Source organism: Charadrius vociferus, unplaced genomic scaffold, assembly GCF_000708025.1.
Source record: "Charadrius vociferus isolate BGI_N301 unplaced genomic scaffold, ASM70802v2 scaffold151, whole genome shotgun sequence".
Lineage (NCBI taxonomy): Eukaryota > Metazoa > Chordata > Aves > Charadriiformes > Charadriidae > Charadrius > Charadrius vociferus.
This window is the reverse complement of record NW_009646933.1, coordinates 1,141,773-1,156,894: the sequence shown is the minus strand read 5'-3', so window position 1 is coordinate 1,156,894 and position 15,122 is coordinate 1,141,773. Positions and strand designations below refer to the sequence as shown.

Here is a 15,122-nt window from a genome sequence, read left to right as displayed (position 1 = left end):
AAATGGCTTCCCCCGCCTATGAATATGGCTTGTCTTCACCAAACAGGGCTTAGGCTGGTGTTCCTGGGTGCTCAGGTGGTGATGACTTCAAGACATAGCGGTACAAAGTATCACAACTCTTCTATGGCTCCTGAAACAGATCATCTTCCTCTCAGGCACAGCCCCACTCACATCGTAGACTGCTCCACTCATTTAGACCATGCCTCTCTATAACTAATAATTTATGTATTTTTTTCCACCAGTCCCTAAGTGGTCATTAGCTGTTTATAGAAGAATTAACAGTGGTGTTTCCTCTCCTTGGTGATCTGGTCTTCAGCCTCTGTAGATGTGAGCCTCTGTGAATGTTTGGGGCTGAGCTCAACTGCATGTTGAGCTTGGAGGCTGGGGAGGGTCTTCTTGTGTTTAGGAACAAATGTGTTTAAAAGTTAACTGGGGACAGGTCACAGAAAAGTCAAGAAGCAACAGATTTTATTGCAGAGCTGTAGTCAAAACATTTGTCCCCTTTGCACCAGCAGCTGTAGATGTCTTCTGGAGGAATCGTGGCTATGCTTTGCAGACCCTGTTTGAGAAAGTGCTGAAGCTTGAGAACTGGCCTTATTTCTTACTGGGAGGAGTGGCTTCTAGGAGCTCTCACAATCAAAAGTATATGAATTCAACTTATATGTTCACCTCTCCTGAAAAGAGAGGCATCATGCTATCTTTGCATAGTGGGGTTTATTGCTTTTAAAGAACACAATTATTTTTTTTGCTTTAGTTTTTGACTCCTCTCTGATTTGTCTCTCAAAAGACGTTTAGGGGTGTCCTTTGTGTGCATGCTTTGCTGACTTACAGAAGTGGCTAATGCACTTTTTTCCCCCTCTATAGATTGAGCTCCCTGATCTGGGCACATTTTATAAGCTTCGGATATGGCATGAGAAAAGAAATCCCTTTGCTGGCTGGCATCTGAATAAGGTGAGGGGACGGCAAGGGAGTGTAGACCTGAAAAGCCAGATTGTTAACGCAGAGGTCTGCACCGCCAGCCCTGGGTCACGGCGTTCCCCAGCTGGCAGCTGAGTTTGATGTGCAGTGGTCAGAGGTGCCGCCCTTTGTGGATGGTGGTGGCCAAGGGGTGGAAATGGAAATCCTCCATGAGAATGGGATGTGAAAAGAGCTCATCGTAACGTTTGCAAAAATATGTGCAGAGAGAAGGATTCATTGCATGGGTTTTTTTGAAGAAGTTCCTTCTCCTCCCCATCCCTCTCAGTTTAGCCAAGGTATGCGTGGGAAACGGGACCAATGGGAAATGGCAGCTCCCAACAGCCTAGACTGATGGTGAAAATCACATTTCCTCATCCTTCCAGCATCAGACCACTGTAGTCCCCCCTCACTGCTGCCAGGGGGGATTTCCCTTGCTCTTCAGAAAGCTTCCTACTACCAGACATCATTACTGTACAGACAGGCAAACCCACTCCTTCTATGGCTTATTTAGGCTGGTCATAACAAAAACCTGATTATGGTAGAGACCTGCTGTACAGCAGAGCACAACCTGCCCCGACATGCTGACAGCCCCATCGCAGGAGGTGGGGAGTCTCCATTTGCACACTGGAGGAGCCCGTGGAGGCTGTGCAGAAGAGAGCAGCACTGTGCTGTTTGGGAAATGAAAATGGTGATCTGCTTGACCTTCTGTCACATGTCCTTTGTTCCACCAGCAATGACTACTGTGCTGTCAGCCCTCGCCTGGGTCTGTAAAGCAGCAAGTTCACCTCTAAGCTTCAGCCATACGTCTCCTGCAGAGCTTGGAAGAGGTTCTCTGCACTTAACACAACATACACTTTGCTCTGCAGCCATAAATAACTGTGATGATAAATCACAATTTACCGCTTAGAGATTTTTCTTGCATGCCTCTAATGTGCTTTGACAGATGCTGCTCTCCTGTTTTGTCGGGGAGCTGCGAAAGCATACACAGCCAAACACCTCTCCAGTGGGGAGAGGGCATCAAGTACTGCGGTGTTTGCCGTATGGTTGGAGAAGGCGTCTGGCTGTGGTCTTTATCAAAAGGAAAGTGCTGGTAAGACTTTAGGCCACTGCAATCCTCTCTATTAGTTTGTTCACAGACGATGAGCAAGAATGCATAGACCTTCCATAGCTATACGTTTCCCTCTTAACCACCATAACCCCCTCCCTGGGTTATCTTCTTTTCCTGCCCAAAAATTGTGTTCAGGGAGGACGAGAGGGATCTGACAGGGTATCCAGGATGCACTTTGGGCCATACTGTCTAAGAAAACCTGGTGAAGATGCATAAAAGCAATCTGCCTGTATACAGCCAGTCTGAGGTTTTCTGGGTGCATCAGGCATACTGCACATGAAGTCCATCACCTGTGCATCCATTTTAGCATCTAGGAAATTAGATGAAGCCTTAATGATGCTTTCTTCCAGTCCTCACACATTTCATGCCAGGCTTGCTTCATGTCGGAGCAGGCTTCCATTTTCTATTACAAGAACGTGACAACAGCCATACTGGTCAGGCCAAGAGTCCATCTAGCCAAACATCATCTCTTCTGTGCCACATAAGTGCATAATCAGAGAACAGTAAGAAAAGGACAAGTATTTATGATACTTCCCCTAACATTTTTCCAGTTTTCCACTATTTCCCATTGAAGACTTACTTCCTGAACAGATCTACAAAATACAGAGCATTTAGAAGGTTTCTCTTCCATTTATTTGTTTAAAGGTTCCAGTCTCCCCATGAACATTTAAACTTTTAGCAACCGTAATAGCTTTTGGCAAGGATTTTACAGGTTGATGGTGTCCTTTTGTTTGCTTTGAACTTCGCTCTACAAACATCATTTGAGGCCCTGTATTTCTTGTAGCAGAAGAGTGAATAGTTGAACCCCTTCTGCCTTCTCCATGCCACCTGTGATTCGGTAGACCTTCATCATACCCTCCCTTCAGCCACTTCGCCAGCCATCTGCAGAGCTTATTTGCTCATTACTCCTTTGGAAGTCACTGCAGATCTTTGATCATGCTTGCTGCCATTTTCTGGGTGTTTTCTCAATGTGCTGATTTTGATTTTGATTTTGAGCTGCGAGAACCAGCAGTGCAAGTGCCATCCACGATTTGCTCTCTGGATATATAGAGCGGCATATGAGGGAAATTACTAAGAGCCCTGGTATCTATCAAAACATTCAAAACACCATGGAGCAACTGGAGAAAGGAGGGATGAAAAGCCATCAGCTATGACAGACTTTGCTCCATGCATCACTGTGGTGCAGGAGTCGGAATGATGATCTCGTTATTAATGCGTGCTATTTCTCTGCTGCTACCTACTCTTGCTTCCCAGGCAAAAAACCTGTCAGGAGCTTGTTGTTCTTTTTGTCTTTAAGCCTGTGAACTCACGCAGTGTTTTGGTTTAATGAAGGTAACTCTGCTGAAAACGCTGACAAAAGAAAAATACTCATTCAACTGCGGCCGCTGGCTAGATATAAATGAAGACGACAATGAGATCGTGCGGGAGCTCCCTGCGGAGGGATCTCTAGTGACTGAAGTCATGCCAGGTGAGAGCCATGGGCTCTGTGCAGGGGCTCGCTTAGGACCTGAATAGAAAGAAACCCTCTTTGTGTAAGGGATGCACAGGCAGACCGATGCAATTCAATTAGCTTCTCTTTCTGGCACTTTCTCTCTGCAGCATTTTCTGTGTGCATCATTAGCTGCATGAAGCCTCAGAAATCCCAGGCTCTTATTCTGAGCAGATTTCTCTGTGGTGGGAAACGGGAGAGATCTGGCCACAGCACAATTGTTTCCAGAGCTGTATTTTTGATTTTTTTTTTTTTTTCAAACTTGTATTTTTACCAGTTTCCCTTAAAATATGAAATGCCAGGTTTGAAGAAATGTTCATGGAAAGCAAGCTTAGCTGAAATGCAATCTAAAATTTAACGATGATTTGGGGGCTTTAAAGTTTTATTTAATTGTATGTACATTTATGCAGCTATATGTATAAACGTATAGAAAGTTGCACAGAACAGTTGTGCAAGAGCTTAGACACCTTTAGGTATGTGTGAGCAATCCAAACTATTGGGTTAACTATGCTTGAAATAGCAATTTAATTAAGGAAAGCCGCAGAACTTTGCAGTGGTTTCCTGAAGTGGTCACTTCTGTCTTCACCTCGTATCACAAGAATTAAATATACTTGGAGGGAGAATTTTGGAGAGCAGAATATTTCAAGGTGGCCATTGGGATTTCTCTGATTTCCACCAAAGCACTCAGTGGGGTTCCACACTCTGTAGACCACGAGTGCTCTGTTTTGTGAAGTTTCTGATGAACTCGGTGATCTGCATGCAGCTGAGCAGTTCCTCAGAAGAGGAAGAGTAATTGTAATTGCAGATGTTATTAAAGTGTAAGTAAACCTGGTTTTGAAATGTATTTTTAATCAACTGTGGAGAGGGCTGCTTGAGTTCCAATGCAGGCACTTTCCTGTGAGGAGCAGTTGTGCTGAGCAGAGGTGAGACACGGCACCCACGTGCTGGGCTTGCAGGCAGGTTTGGGAAGGAGGGTGGGAGCATTGCTTCTTGTCCCTTCCTGATGCTGGAGAAAAAGGTCTCTCTTTCTTGAAGGTTGGTCTGTGGGCTGGTTCTTTGCTGTGAAATTTCTTCTGGAAGTCCTTCATTCAGTGGAATGGGAGGGCAGAGATGAGGGCGGAGTCGGAGGAGGAAGGTGGCAGCTCAAAATCCATCAAGCAAAATCCTAAACAAAGATCTCAAAGGTGACAAGGAGGCAAGGCACAATCCAACCTCCTGCACTATGAGTGTCCCAAGGAGATGGGACCAACTGGGCTTGTCCTGCCAACATGAGGAGCCAACATGAGGAGCTTGTTCCTCAGGTCCCTGAGCGTTCAGCCCTTTTTAACTCTGTCTGCCTGTCATGCCCCCAGAAGCTGAAAATGATGTTTCCCCCAAACACGCTGCTACAAGGTCCCCTGTCACCAGAACCTGTCACCAGAAGGCAGGAGGGGAGGTATGAGGGCTGGGGCCTGAGGAGGCTATGCACTCCAATTCATGAGGTTTTACCTGAAGGGGATGGCATCTTTGTGTCTGTCTTTGGAGGGGTTTTATGGGTTTTCTTAATCTTCTCTTCTTAAGCCCTCCTGTTTTGGCTTTTTTTCTTTTACACATAGAAGTGTAAAAGTCAATACATCAGCAGAGGTACCAACTGGAAGTATGAACACTTAAAATTAATTGCAAGTCTCTGGAAAATGCAGTAAATTTAAACGGCAATTAATTGTGCTGCTGAAATTGGTTTATTAATTTATGTCTCCACAGTGATAAAGTACCGGGTGACAGTTTGCACTGGGACGGTAAGTGGGAGCGGCACAGATGCCAATGTCTTTGTCTGCCTCATTGGTGACCAGGGAGACACGGGAGACCGCATTCTCTACAACTGCATCAACACCGTCAATAAATTTGAGAAAGGCAATGTAAGTTCACACAGCAGCTCCTTAAGATGGGTTTTAAAGCGTGTGATGGTTTGTAGATGGGTAAGAGCAGTAGGGAGAAATAAGTCATGTCCACAGAGCACTGTAAGAGGTTGCAGCTGGAGGGAGATTTAGCTCAGGGTCAGCGTGCTCTTGTTTGACATCAGTCTGTTCATAAAAGAGTCCCCTGGTTCGCTCCCCAGCTAAGTACTGACTGTTGAAATTGTGTCTTCAGATTGGGGAAGGCTTCCAGGAAATCCATCCATGTTCCAAGAACAAGGGGGAGCCTTTCCCCCTCCATGTAATATGGCAAAAAATTTGGCTTCTGGGGCAATGGAAGAAAAAGCATCCTATTCAATGTAAAAATCAGAACCGAAAGCCTAATATGTTTCCTTTACATTGCCTCCAGTCTCCCCTCAACCGCTCTGCACTCAGTTTTTGTGTCTCATTTTCCATATGTTTTTGTATGCCCATGTCCTGAATGAGGGGACATGGAAATGGCCTGAAATGAAGACAGAGCTTGTTCCCTGGAAAGCTGGAGATAACGAAGAGGTCAAACTTTAGTTAAAGCCCCTGCAGCATTAACAAGCAAATAGTGTGCTGATCTGATCTATGGGGTCAACCTACTTAATATGTATTCAATTTTAAGGCACATAAAAGCACAGGCCTGTAAAAGGACAGCATTTGTCATTTGGCGAAGTCTAGTTTTGTCAAAACGGCAGCAAAACGAGTCATGTTTTGGTAGCGGTTTGAAGACTGTTTCAATGCAGTTCCAAAGAAAGATGCTTGGTTCACAGAAGATACATATATTTTAAACACAGATTATGACTATTTTATTTTTACTTCCCAAAATAATGAGTTATAGGGTAACTTGCATGAAGGGGGAGAGGGGAGGGGAGAAAGGAAAAATAATTTTGGAAATCAATTCATGTGATTAATAGTATCCAGATGATATAAACCAAACTGGAACCTGTTAATGGAAAACTGCTCTCTGGGCATGAGGAGCTGAAAGCTGGTGAATTAATTGGAATCTGTTTAAGGTTTGATCCTGACAAACTTAGACCTCATATATTTGAGACTGAATGAGTATATCTACAGTGATTAACTCAGATACCCTGTTAAAAAGAAATGTGGCTATGTCAGTGCGGTCTCTAATCTACAGCCACTTAAACCAATAGTACCTTGATTGCCAATTTAACTTGAAAAGTTTGCTTGCAGATGCAAACTAACAGCCTGTATAGAAGGTAAAATTTAAAGATGCTCTAAATTAGGTGTTTGCCCTGCTGCGGTTCCAGTTAGTTACTTACTCATTAATTTATATCAGCTGTTAATACCTAAGATGAACATCAGGCCTTATGAACTAGACTTCATTGACTTAGACTGACTCAGTGAGATTTTGATACCTGAAATCCCCACTTCAGCAGTTTTGACTACGCAAGTAACACTTGTTCATGTGTGTAAGCCCATCATTAACACTTAAAACAGTGGTAATATGTTCAGGTGTCTTTATTTCAAAGGTCAGTTTGGGGTCCTGAATGATGGAAAAATTATGATTGTTTTAGTAACTTTAAATAGTTAAGTTAATACTGCCTTGCCAACACGCCTTCTGGGAGCTAGATGGATATATGCTACCACCATATGTGCTTCATGGGCTCTTGGGAGATGAGGAATGAACGAATCGCAGTGTTTGGTTAGCCTTCTCTCACCTAGAGAGGCATCTCAGCCGAATGGTAACCACAGCAGTCACGTCTGTCTGTTGGGATATATGCTCCACACGTGCTGTGTGTTTACACACAGTATTTACCATACACGTGTGTGTGTGTCTACATGTACCATAGATGCTTGCCTGGTCTGATTCCCAGAGGAGTTACTCACCCTTTTAATACATCTCTCTTCCTTCAGCCATTGGGAGATGCTGTTCCCGGCACGCTTTTGGGTAACAGAGGTCCTGAGGGGCCACCACTCGGGCTAATATGTGGGTTGGTGATTTGAGCCCTTTTCCAGGGAAACAAAAAAAAAAAAAGAGAAAGTCACGAAATTCAAGTCTCTTATGGGGTATTAAGGGCATTTAGCTGCTGGGTTAGGTTCACACCAACCTCTGAACACAACTCACGGAGCAGCTGGAAATACCCCTGTGCAGCCACGACTGATGTTTGCATGCCAGGAGATGGCTGTGGTTAAATTGTGCTCAGTAGTTCATGTTGTCTGAATTTAACATGGAGTAATGTCTTTGAACTGTACCTCTAACTGCCTGTGGGGATGTGGTCTGAGGTGACCTGCCCCAGGGTTTCCCAGAAAGCTGATATCTGAGCAGGGGTTTGAACTTGGATTTCCTGCCTCTCTGTATGAACTTCTTAATAATCAAATTACTTTTCTTTTTTTACAGTTGTGGAAGGCATGCAATGATGTGGGAGATTTAAAATGCTGGCAGATCATATATTTGTAAATCTAATGTTATACATCTAGCACAAATATTCAAGCTTTCATTCTTTGGTAAATTAATTCGTACCTTCTCCTTCATCTTGTGAAGAATTATCTTGCAGCACGCTGATGATACTGGTTTGATTGCAATAATAAATTTGGTTTGTTTGCTTGTTTTTAGGGAGAAATATTTGCCTTACCTTTTTTCTTTTCCTTCTCAAAGGCTGATGAATTCTTCGTTGAAGCAGTAACGCTGAAGCAGGTGAGGAGGGTGAGGATAGGGCATGATGGCAAAGGAGGAAGCAGTGGCTGGTACCTTGCCAAAGTGATAGTGAGGGAAGAAGGACAGCCAGAAAGCGAGGCTGTGGAATTCCCCTGCTACAGGTACTGGAAACAACGCTTGCAAATTATGCCTCCATCTATGCATTTCCCAGACTTTGAAGAGCCTAGCTGTTGGAATTTTCTGAGCGCAGCTTAATCCTTTTTATTCATTCATTCATTTAATTTTGCTAAGCCTGAAAGCAAAGAGTGTGTATTGGGAGGTTTGAGATATGGTTAACTCCCCTTACCAAATGAACACCAGTCTGAATTGTGACCTTCCCAGCAATTAGCTCAGTAACACAGAGAATTTCCAAAAGGTAAAACGCAACCTTCCAGTACCGCATCCAGTGTGACTGCAATTGCCTGCTGCAGAAACACGCTCTGCCATCTGCTAGTGTTATTGCATGGGTGGGACAAGGTTCTGGTCCCTCACATGCACATCCCATCTTTCCAATAGCAATGGGATGCTATTTCTGTGTTGGGGGAATGCAAAATTGTTATGTTGCCATCTTGGGAGCTCCTTGCATGGAGGGAAATGGACATCATGCAGACAGAGATAGTGGTGGAGAAGAGGGCTGTGACTTACCTCTGTGGGTGAGTTGTAAGTGTGTTCTTCTCTTTCCAAGACAATGAAGTGGCCAAGAGAAATGTGCTGCACTGAGGCTACCCATGGGGAATGAGATGCACCATCTGTCCTGGCACTAACTAGGGTCTGCCTCAACATCGCAGCACAAACCAGAGAGAACTGGGTGAAAACATAAGAGATTACATTCAGTGTAGTTCCCTGTCCTGTAATGCCCCACCTGCCCTCCCAGGATGTCCACCCTCTAAGACGGAAGTCCACTGAGCTCCATTTACTATCAAGTACCCATCCTAAGATGTCATCTCCTGGGGTAAAAGTGGTATTTTAAATGCAAACACAATTATTTTTAAGTTGCAAGCGACGGTAAAGGCACTAAGCTGGTTACTTCTCTCTTGTCACTGTAAATGGGGAAGAACTCCACTGTAATGAGGGCAGTCAGCCAAACACGAACCAGTAGCCAGCCCCATCCTCTCTGCATTGCTAAAGCCCCATCACATCAGAGAGCAAATCCACCGGGGAGACAGCTCGGAGCGGCAGATGCAATGTCATGCTGGTTGTGAGAAGCAAGCCAGTCTCTCCCTTTCCAAAGAACAGACCACCGTGTTGTCATTGATGCCTTTTGATATGTATTTAACAACCATATGTTTTACTGAGTTAAGCAGGCAAGCGAGACGGGTTTTTACTTGGGCAAGAAGTGTTCACGTGGGAGCTGTTTTGCTCAGACTCCTCAGAGTCATTTCTGTGCCTAGCTGCACTACCCAGCTGGCTCCTGGTAAAGATTTCCTTTTGAATCGTCTCCTTGCCTGACCGTATAACTGAGTGTCTTCCCCCAGCTTAGAGTGGTGACCCCCTCCCCCTGAGGTTTACACCTGTGGGTCAGTAGCATCAGAGTCCACAGGGCATTCCCCTCAGGCCAGGGACTGAAAAAGGAGGGAGAAAAAAGCCCCAAGACCTTATCCCCAAAATATTAACAGGGTGCATTCAGGCTTCAAGTCACAAGTGATGGAATTCCACTCTTCTTGCCTTTCTTAATGTCTCTTTTTCCAAGTGATATCAGTGTTGCTTGTGCAGCTGTGTTTGCTGTCCTTGTGCCAGCATTATCTCTTCCTCTCAGATTGAGAAGGTAACATGACTGATCACCACCAAACACAGGGACAGCTGCTCCCTCTCACTATCTTTGGTGCCTGTGTCTCCTCAGAGACAGGGGCATCATCGCAGAATACGGGTGTCGTCATGGAGTCTGGAGATATCTGAGGGCGAAGGTGCTCACCCACTGCATCCTCCATGTGAGGGATAAACATCTCCATGACCTGCAGCATTTGGATGTTCCCCTCCAGTCCTGTAGGCCAAGGACAGCTTATGTCCTCGCTGCTTGAGCAGGTGGTCAGAGAGGCCTGCTGCACCTGCTTCTTCAGAGCCAGGACATTGAAGAAGACTTGGCCAAGAAGATGGGCCTTCTTTTAGTAAGAGAAGGCAAGCGAGGTTAGTTAGAATCACCATCCAGAATACACCAGGGAAGCTTCTGTTTCTTCTTGGCCAGACTGTGGCCAGCCAGTGGACATGCTGATGTTCTCATTGCCTTCACCTCCAAGACCTGATTATCTTCCACTCCTCTACACAGCACAGTTGCATGGTCTGGAGAAAACAGCTTTTGCTGATGTGTCCTTATTGAAAGCTACCCCACTGACCTGCCGCTGAGCTGCTCCTGTGAGGCAGCTAGATGACAAAATGCCTTCCAGCAGAAACACATCTCACCTGTGCAGAAAGCTTCACAGCCTTCTTACCTCTGTAAAAATCAGGCTGTACCACCATGAGGAGAGCAGATATTATAGCAAAGAGCTGGCTAACCAGCTTCCACTGTAACTAATGCCTGTAGGATATCCTTATGCATCTTCATTGCATATAACTCCTTGAAATCTCTGTTCTTGTTATTTACATACTCGTATACACGGCTATGTTTTGTCTTTTAACTTGAAAGCTTTTTTATGACTCTACAGGAACATCTATTACCGAACAGTCATAAGAGCTCAATGAGAAGAACTGTCTTTGCTGTGCAAGGGAGCCAGCGAAGATAAAGAGAAGCTAAGTGGATTAATTGTGAATTTGTGTCAGATTCAGGAAGAGCATCGAGGAATTATGACTCCCAGGCCTGCACTTTCAACTCTTAAAGCAGTTGGCTGTAAAGGGAATGGCTTGTAGCTCTTCCTAGAGCCAGTGATTTTTAAAGCGGTCATTTGATCTGTTCTTGCAAGAAGTAAACGCAAGTAACTTCTCCAAATGTTATTTGCAGAATTATGAGTCCATCATGTGGATGCATTGCGGTATTTTTCCTCCCTTATGACCACACGGCATTAAAATATCCATGCTTTTAGGGACTGAACACTGAATCATTCAGTAGCACAACTGAACAATTGATACCTTATAATACCTCATGTGGTTTAGGTATCATGATTATGAATACCGCTAGAAAGTTCAAAATGAAGGAGTTCACCTTTTCCTCCAGAATCAGAGCCAAACCTTTCTGAAGCTCAGAACTGAGTTCTTCAGATTTCATTTTCTCCTCAAGGCTCGGTGGAAGTCCAGACATGGACTAGCTGACATTCTCTAAAATAGCCTATTTTTCATAATATTTATATCCCAGACAGAAATGAATTTTCAATCAGGCAAAGTCGTGGGTTCATGATAGGATAGAATTTTATATGCTATAAATCATTATAGTTCCACTGAAATCTTCAATGATACTTCATTACAGTTTTTTTCTAAGCATATGGACTGCACCATCCTAATTTTTCTCCAGCACAAGCAAAAGAGAATATCATTAATTCTCTGAAGAACAACAGCCAGACCATGAATGGGATGATGCACTAGGAGGCTCCTGTGAAAGAACATTTATTCAACCAAATGCCCAGAGAAATCTCCTTTTGTTGCCTAAAAATAGACTGAAATGTCCATCTGTTTTACAGATATTTATATATATTGGTTATATTTAAAGACAGACACAAATACATATGCATCTGAATTGAATGGATGTGTTAATCATTCTAATTGCACACAGGCTATCATCTGTGGGATTACAAATACTAAATATGATGTCATACCATATTTTTTTCCAGTGCTTCCCTGACACTCTGACCCTCTAGAAATTCTCTCTGAAGTGGCTTTCACGTCATATTTGGGTTTGGCTTGTTGGACATACGATATCTCTTTAGAACTGAGTATATTTTACAGAACATGACTACACCACAGTGGTGTGTGAATTACATGCACTGAAATCCTATGGAAGCTCTGGTAAAATAAAGGATTTTGACAGGTCTTTTGTACCAGGCATATGATGGCACTGTACTGAAAATGTCTATTTTCTGCAGCCTGATGTGTTTATAATGTGTTGATCCATTTGTGTTCAAGACTATAAACCCCTGGTTGCAATCTGCTGCTCAGCGATACGCTATTGGAATTGCGTTGAAGTAAAATTAGGATATTGCAGCATATGTGCTGAAGGGAAGGAATGCAATGGCATTGCTCATCCAAATACTTCCTCTGTCACTTGTCAAAGTCACCTTTTTGAGAAAATAGTGCTTCTGCCACTTCTAGCTATTTTCTTGGCTGAAACAAAGTAAGGAGCCTAAAGCCGCTTCTGCTGATAAACCTCCCTCTTCCTCTTCCAGTCCTCTTTCCCTTGCCATAAGTAGCTACCAACATTGGAAAAGGCAATTTCTTTATCTAGGGTTGTGTCCTTTTTGGATTAATTTTTCTTGTCCATCCTCACTGCCAAAGCACTTAGCATTTGCTGTTCTGCACACAGATCTGTTTCTTGTGGGATGTATTTTAACCCTGCCACCTTGACGCAGAAGCAGTTCACCCAGATTCACCCCACATTTCTCTAAAACATCGGTAATGGCAAAGGGGACAGAAAACAACAGCATGTACACCGGCAGCAGAAGCAGCAGGATAAAAAAAAACAGCAACAGGAGAGCAGAAGTGTACCTATTTTGTGGGCTTCTGCCTTTCTGCATTCAGTAGTCCTGGGGTGGTGGAGTTCAGGCTGGAATTTTGTGGGTCCTCCCAGTTAACATCCATGTATGCAGAAGCATCTTGACTTTTGGGATGATGTGATCCCCTAGCCATTGGATACCCATCCAAGGACGTGAACCCTGAGCCAGCAGCAAGAACTACATGATACAAAGGTATTAAGGACCAGTTCTAACAGGTAAAAAAAAAATCCCCCAACCCCAAAACATCAACAAAGGCTTTCTTAAGACAACGTGGTGTCTTGGCATGCTCCTCTTCTGCTCTTCTTGCACTTCCCCCTTGCTCAATTCTCAACACTGATTTCATGGTCTTCCCCACAGATTTTTCTGCTCCTCTGTCCCCACTACACCTCTTAGCCTCCACTGAGGCACAACACCGCGCCTGATGCCCTCACATGGTGTTTGTGTGATCACCACATGTTCACCACCTTCATGCTGAACCCCTTCAGCTTTTAGCCCTTCTCAAGCCACCTGCCCATGGCCACCTGCTTTACAGAGAGAAAGGGAAGAATACGGGCTAGACTGCATACCCAACAACCTGCCAAAGCTTAGAGGGGATCTGGGAGTGAAGATGTGTGTCTGTGTGGTGGGGATGTATACACCTCTTTTGCATGAGGACTTTGCTGCTAGTGCTTCTGGGACCGGCTGGCTCTAGCTCATGTTTGGACTTCTCTCCTGGTGCTGGTTTTTTGCATGTTTTCTTTGTGCTTTTTGTTTTCCTCTGGGTGTGAAGGGAGAGGAGGAGACTAAAATGATAACGTTCCTTCAGATAGATGAAATGGAAAGCTGTCATCCTCAGTACTCCAAAATGCCTGGATACCTATTGGTCACCATGGCGAGTCCTACTGGTCATGACCAGTCGTGCTGTCTTATTACCAGTGAGGTACCTAGAGAGGTTTGATCCAGCTGTCAGTGTGCATTTGTTCATGTCCCAAAGTCCCTGTTACGAGCATCACGTGCTAGTTGCCACGTAAGCTGGCTCATCAGCAAAATCAAAGGTGGAAGCTTAACTGGGAAGCAAGGTCCACACCTTTTTTGGTGTGAGGGTTGGCCAAGGAGAACACATGTGGCATGGTGACATTGCAGGAAGCTTGCAGCACATCTACACTGCATGTATTTGGGCAGAAGCAGGTCTTCTGTGGTCTGGTGTCTTTCGCAGAGTTGTGTGGCCTTCTCTTAAGAAGAACCAGTTTCTGGGGATTTGTTTTTCTCTTTCTAGTTCTAGGAATAATTTTAGCAATTTAAATACCCTGCATGACCTGCCAGACATTGCTCACTTGTCCTTCATTCAGGCCTGCTGCTTTCAAGCAGTATTTTTAATTGCAAAAGGTGCTGCTGCAGATAGCTGTGTACCTGGGAACAGCAGGCCTTCTGGGAACCGTGCTTGCTCTCACAACGCGACGTTTGGGGGCTGAAATGGTCCCAGTGCACCGCTGTGGGAAACCTGACCCTGAGCAGATGCTTACAGGAATTTCCTGAGGGGTGCAGCAGCCGGGGTTTGAAGTGGAAAGTGGTAAACCTCTGCCTCTTGCTGTTGTCGTACGACGATTGCTGTACGGCATATGATGGGTTTGGGGCTGTAGGTCCTTCATCCTCCTGAGGCTCAAGGAGCAGCTGTGAAGGTTAACAGATTAGCAATTGGTTCCCCTCCATTTTCCTTTCAGATTTTTTTCCCTTGAGATCATGCTACATTTTGCTTTGTGACTGGCAAATTAGTCTAGTTGGATCATTAGATTAATGTTGAGAAACAATGGAAATCCTTCCTTTTGCTGGTGCCAGCTGCCTCCACATACACCCAGCCCTAAAAATGGTAACAACATCATTCAGCCCTTCCTTGGTGGAGGAAAAAGGGTTATATACTTATCTGTAAAGAGGGGAAAAGAATTGATAAACAGGTGTAAGCAAACACACACACACACAAAAGAGGGGGTTTTATTAACTTCAGTGTCATGAAGATTGTAATCAAGGTGGCTAGTAATAAAGGCTGCAGGTATTTCTGGTCAATGAAGGTTAATGCTTTCAAGAGACAGAGACTGCCCATCTACAGGAATAACTCGTGGCTGTGGAGTTTGTGCTTTCCAGACAGATGGACATCACAGCAGATGCTAATCTACTGTGCTACAAGCAAGGCTCTTGTGATCTCTTTTCTTGGAAAACTGGAGGTTTAAAGTATGATTGCTGTAGGGTCTGGTTAAGCTCCTGCAAATGTAACAGAGATATAGAGCCATGTAAAAACACCTTTTTGACTATGGTATGAATTATTACTATGTGTGGAGCCAGCCTGGATTTTCAAAGGTCTAATAGCTCCTAATTGTTCAAAGAT

At 44.3% G+C, this 15,122-nt stretch overlaps 1 protein-coding gene across 1 annotated transcript in view; it reads left to right on the top strand.

Moving 5' to 3' along the window:
* LOXHD1 (lipoxygenase homology domains 1) overlaps positions 1-15,122 on the top strand; it is a 161,632-nt gene that overhangs the window by 66,561 nt on the left and 79,949 nt on the right. Inside the window, exon 13 of the mRNA XM_009894748.1 lies at positions 8,091-8,251. Within this exon, the coding sequence (XP_009893050.1) occupies positions 8,091-8,251 (161 nt within the window). The remainder of the gene's footprint in view (positions 1-8,090; positions 8,252-15,122) is intronic.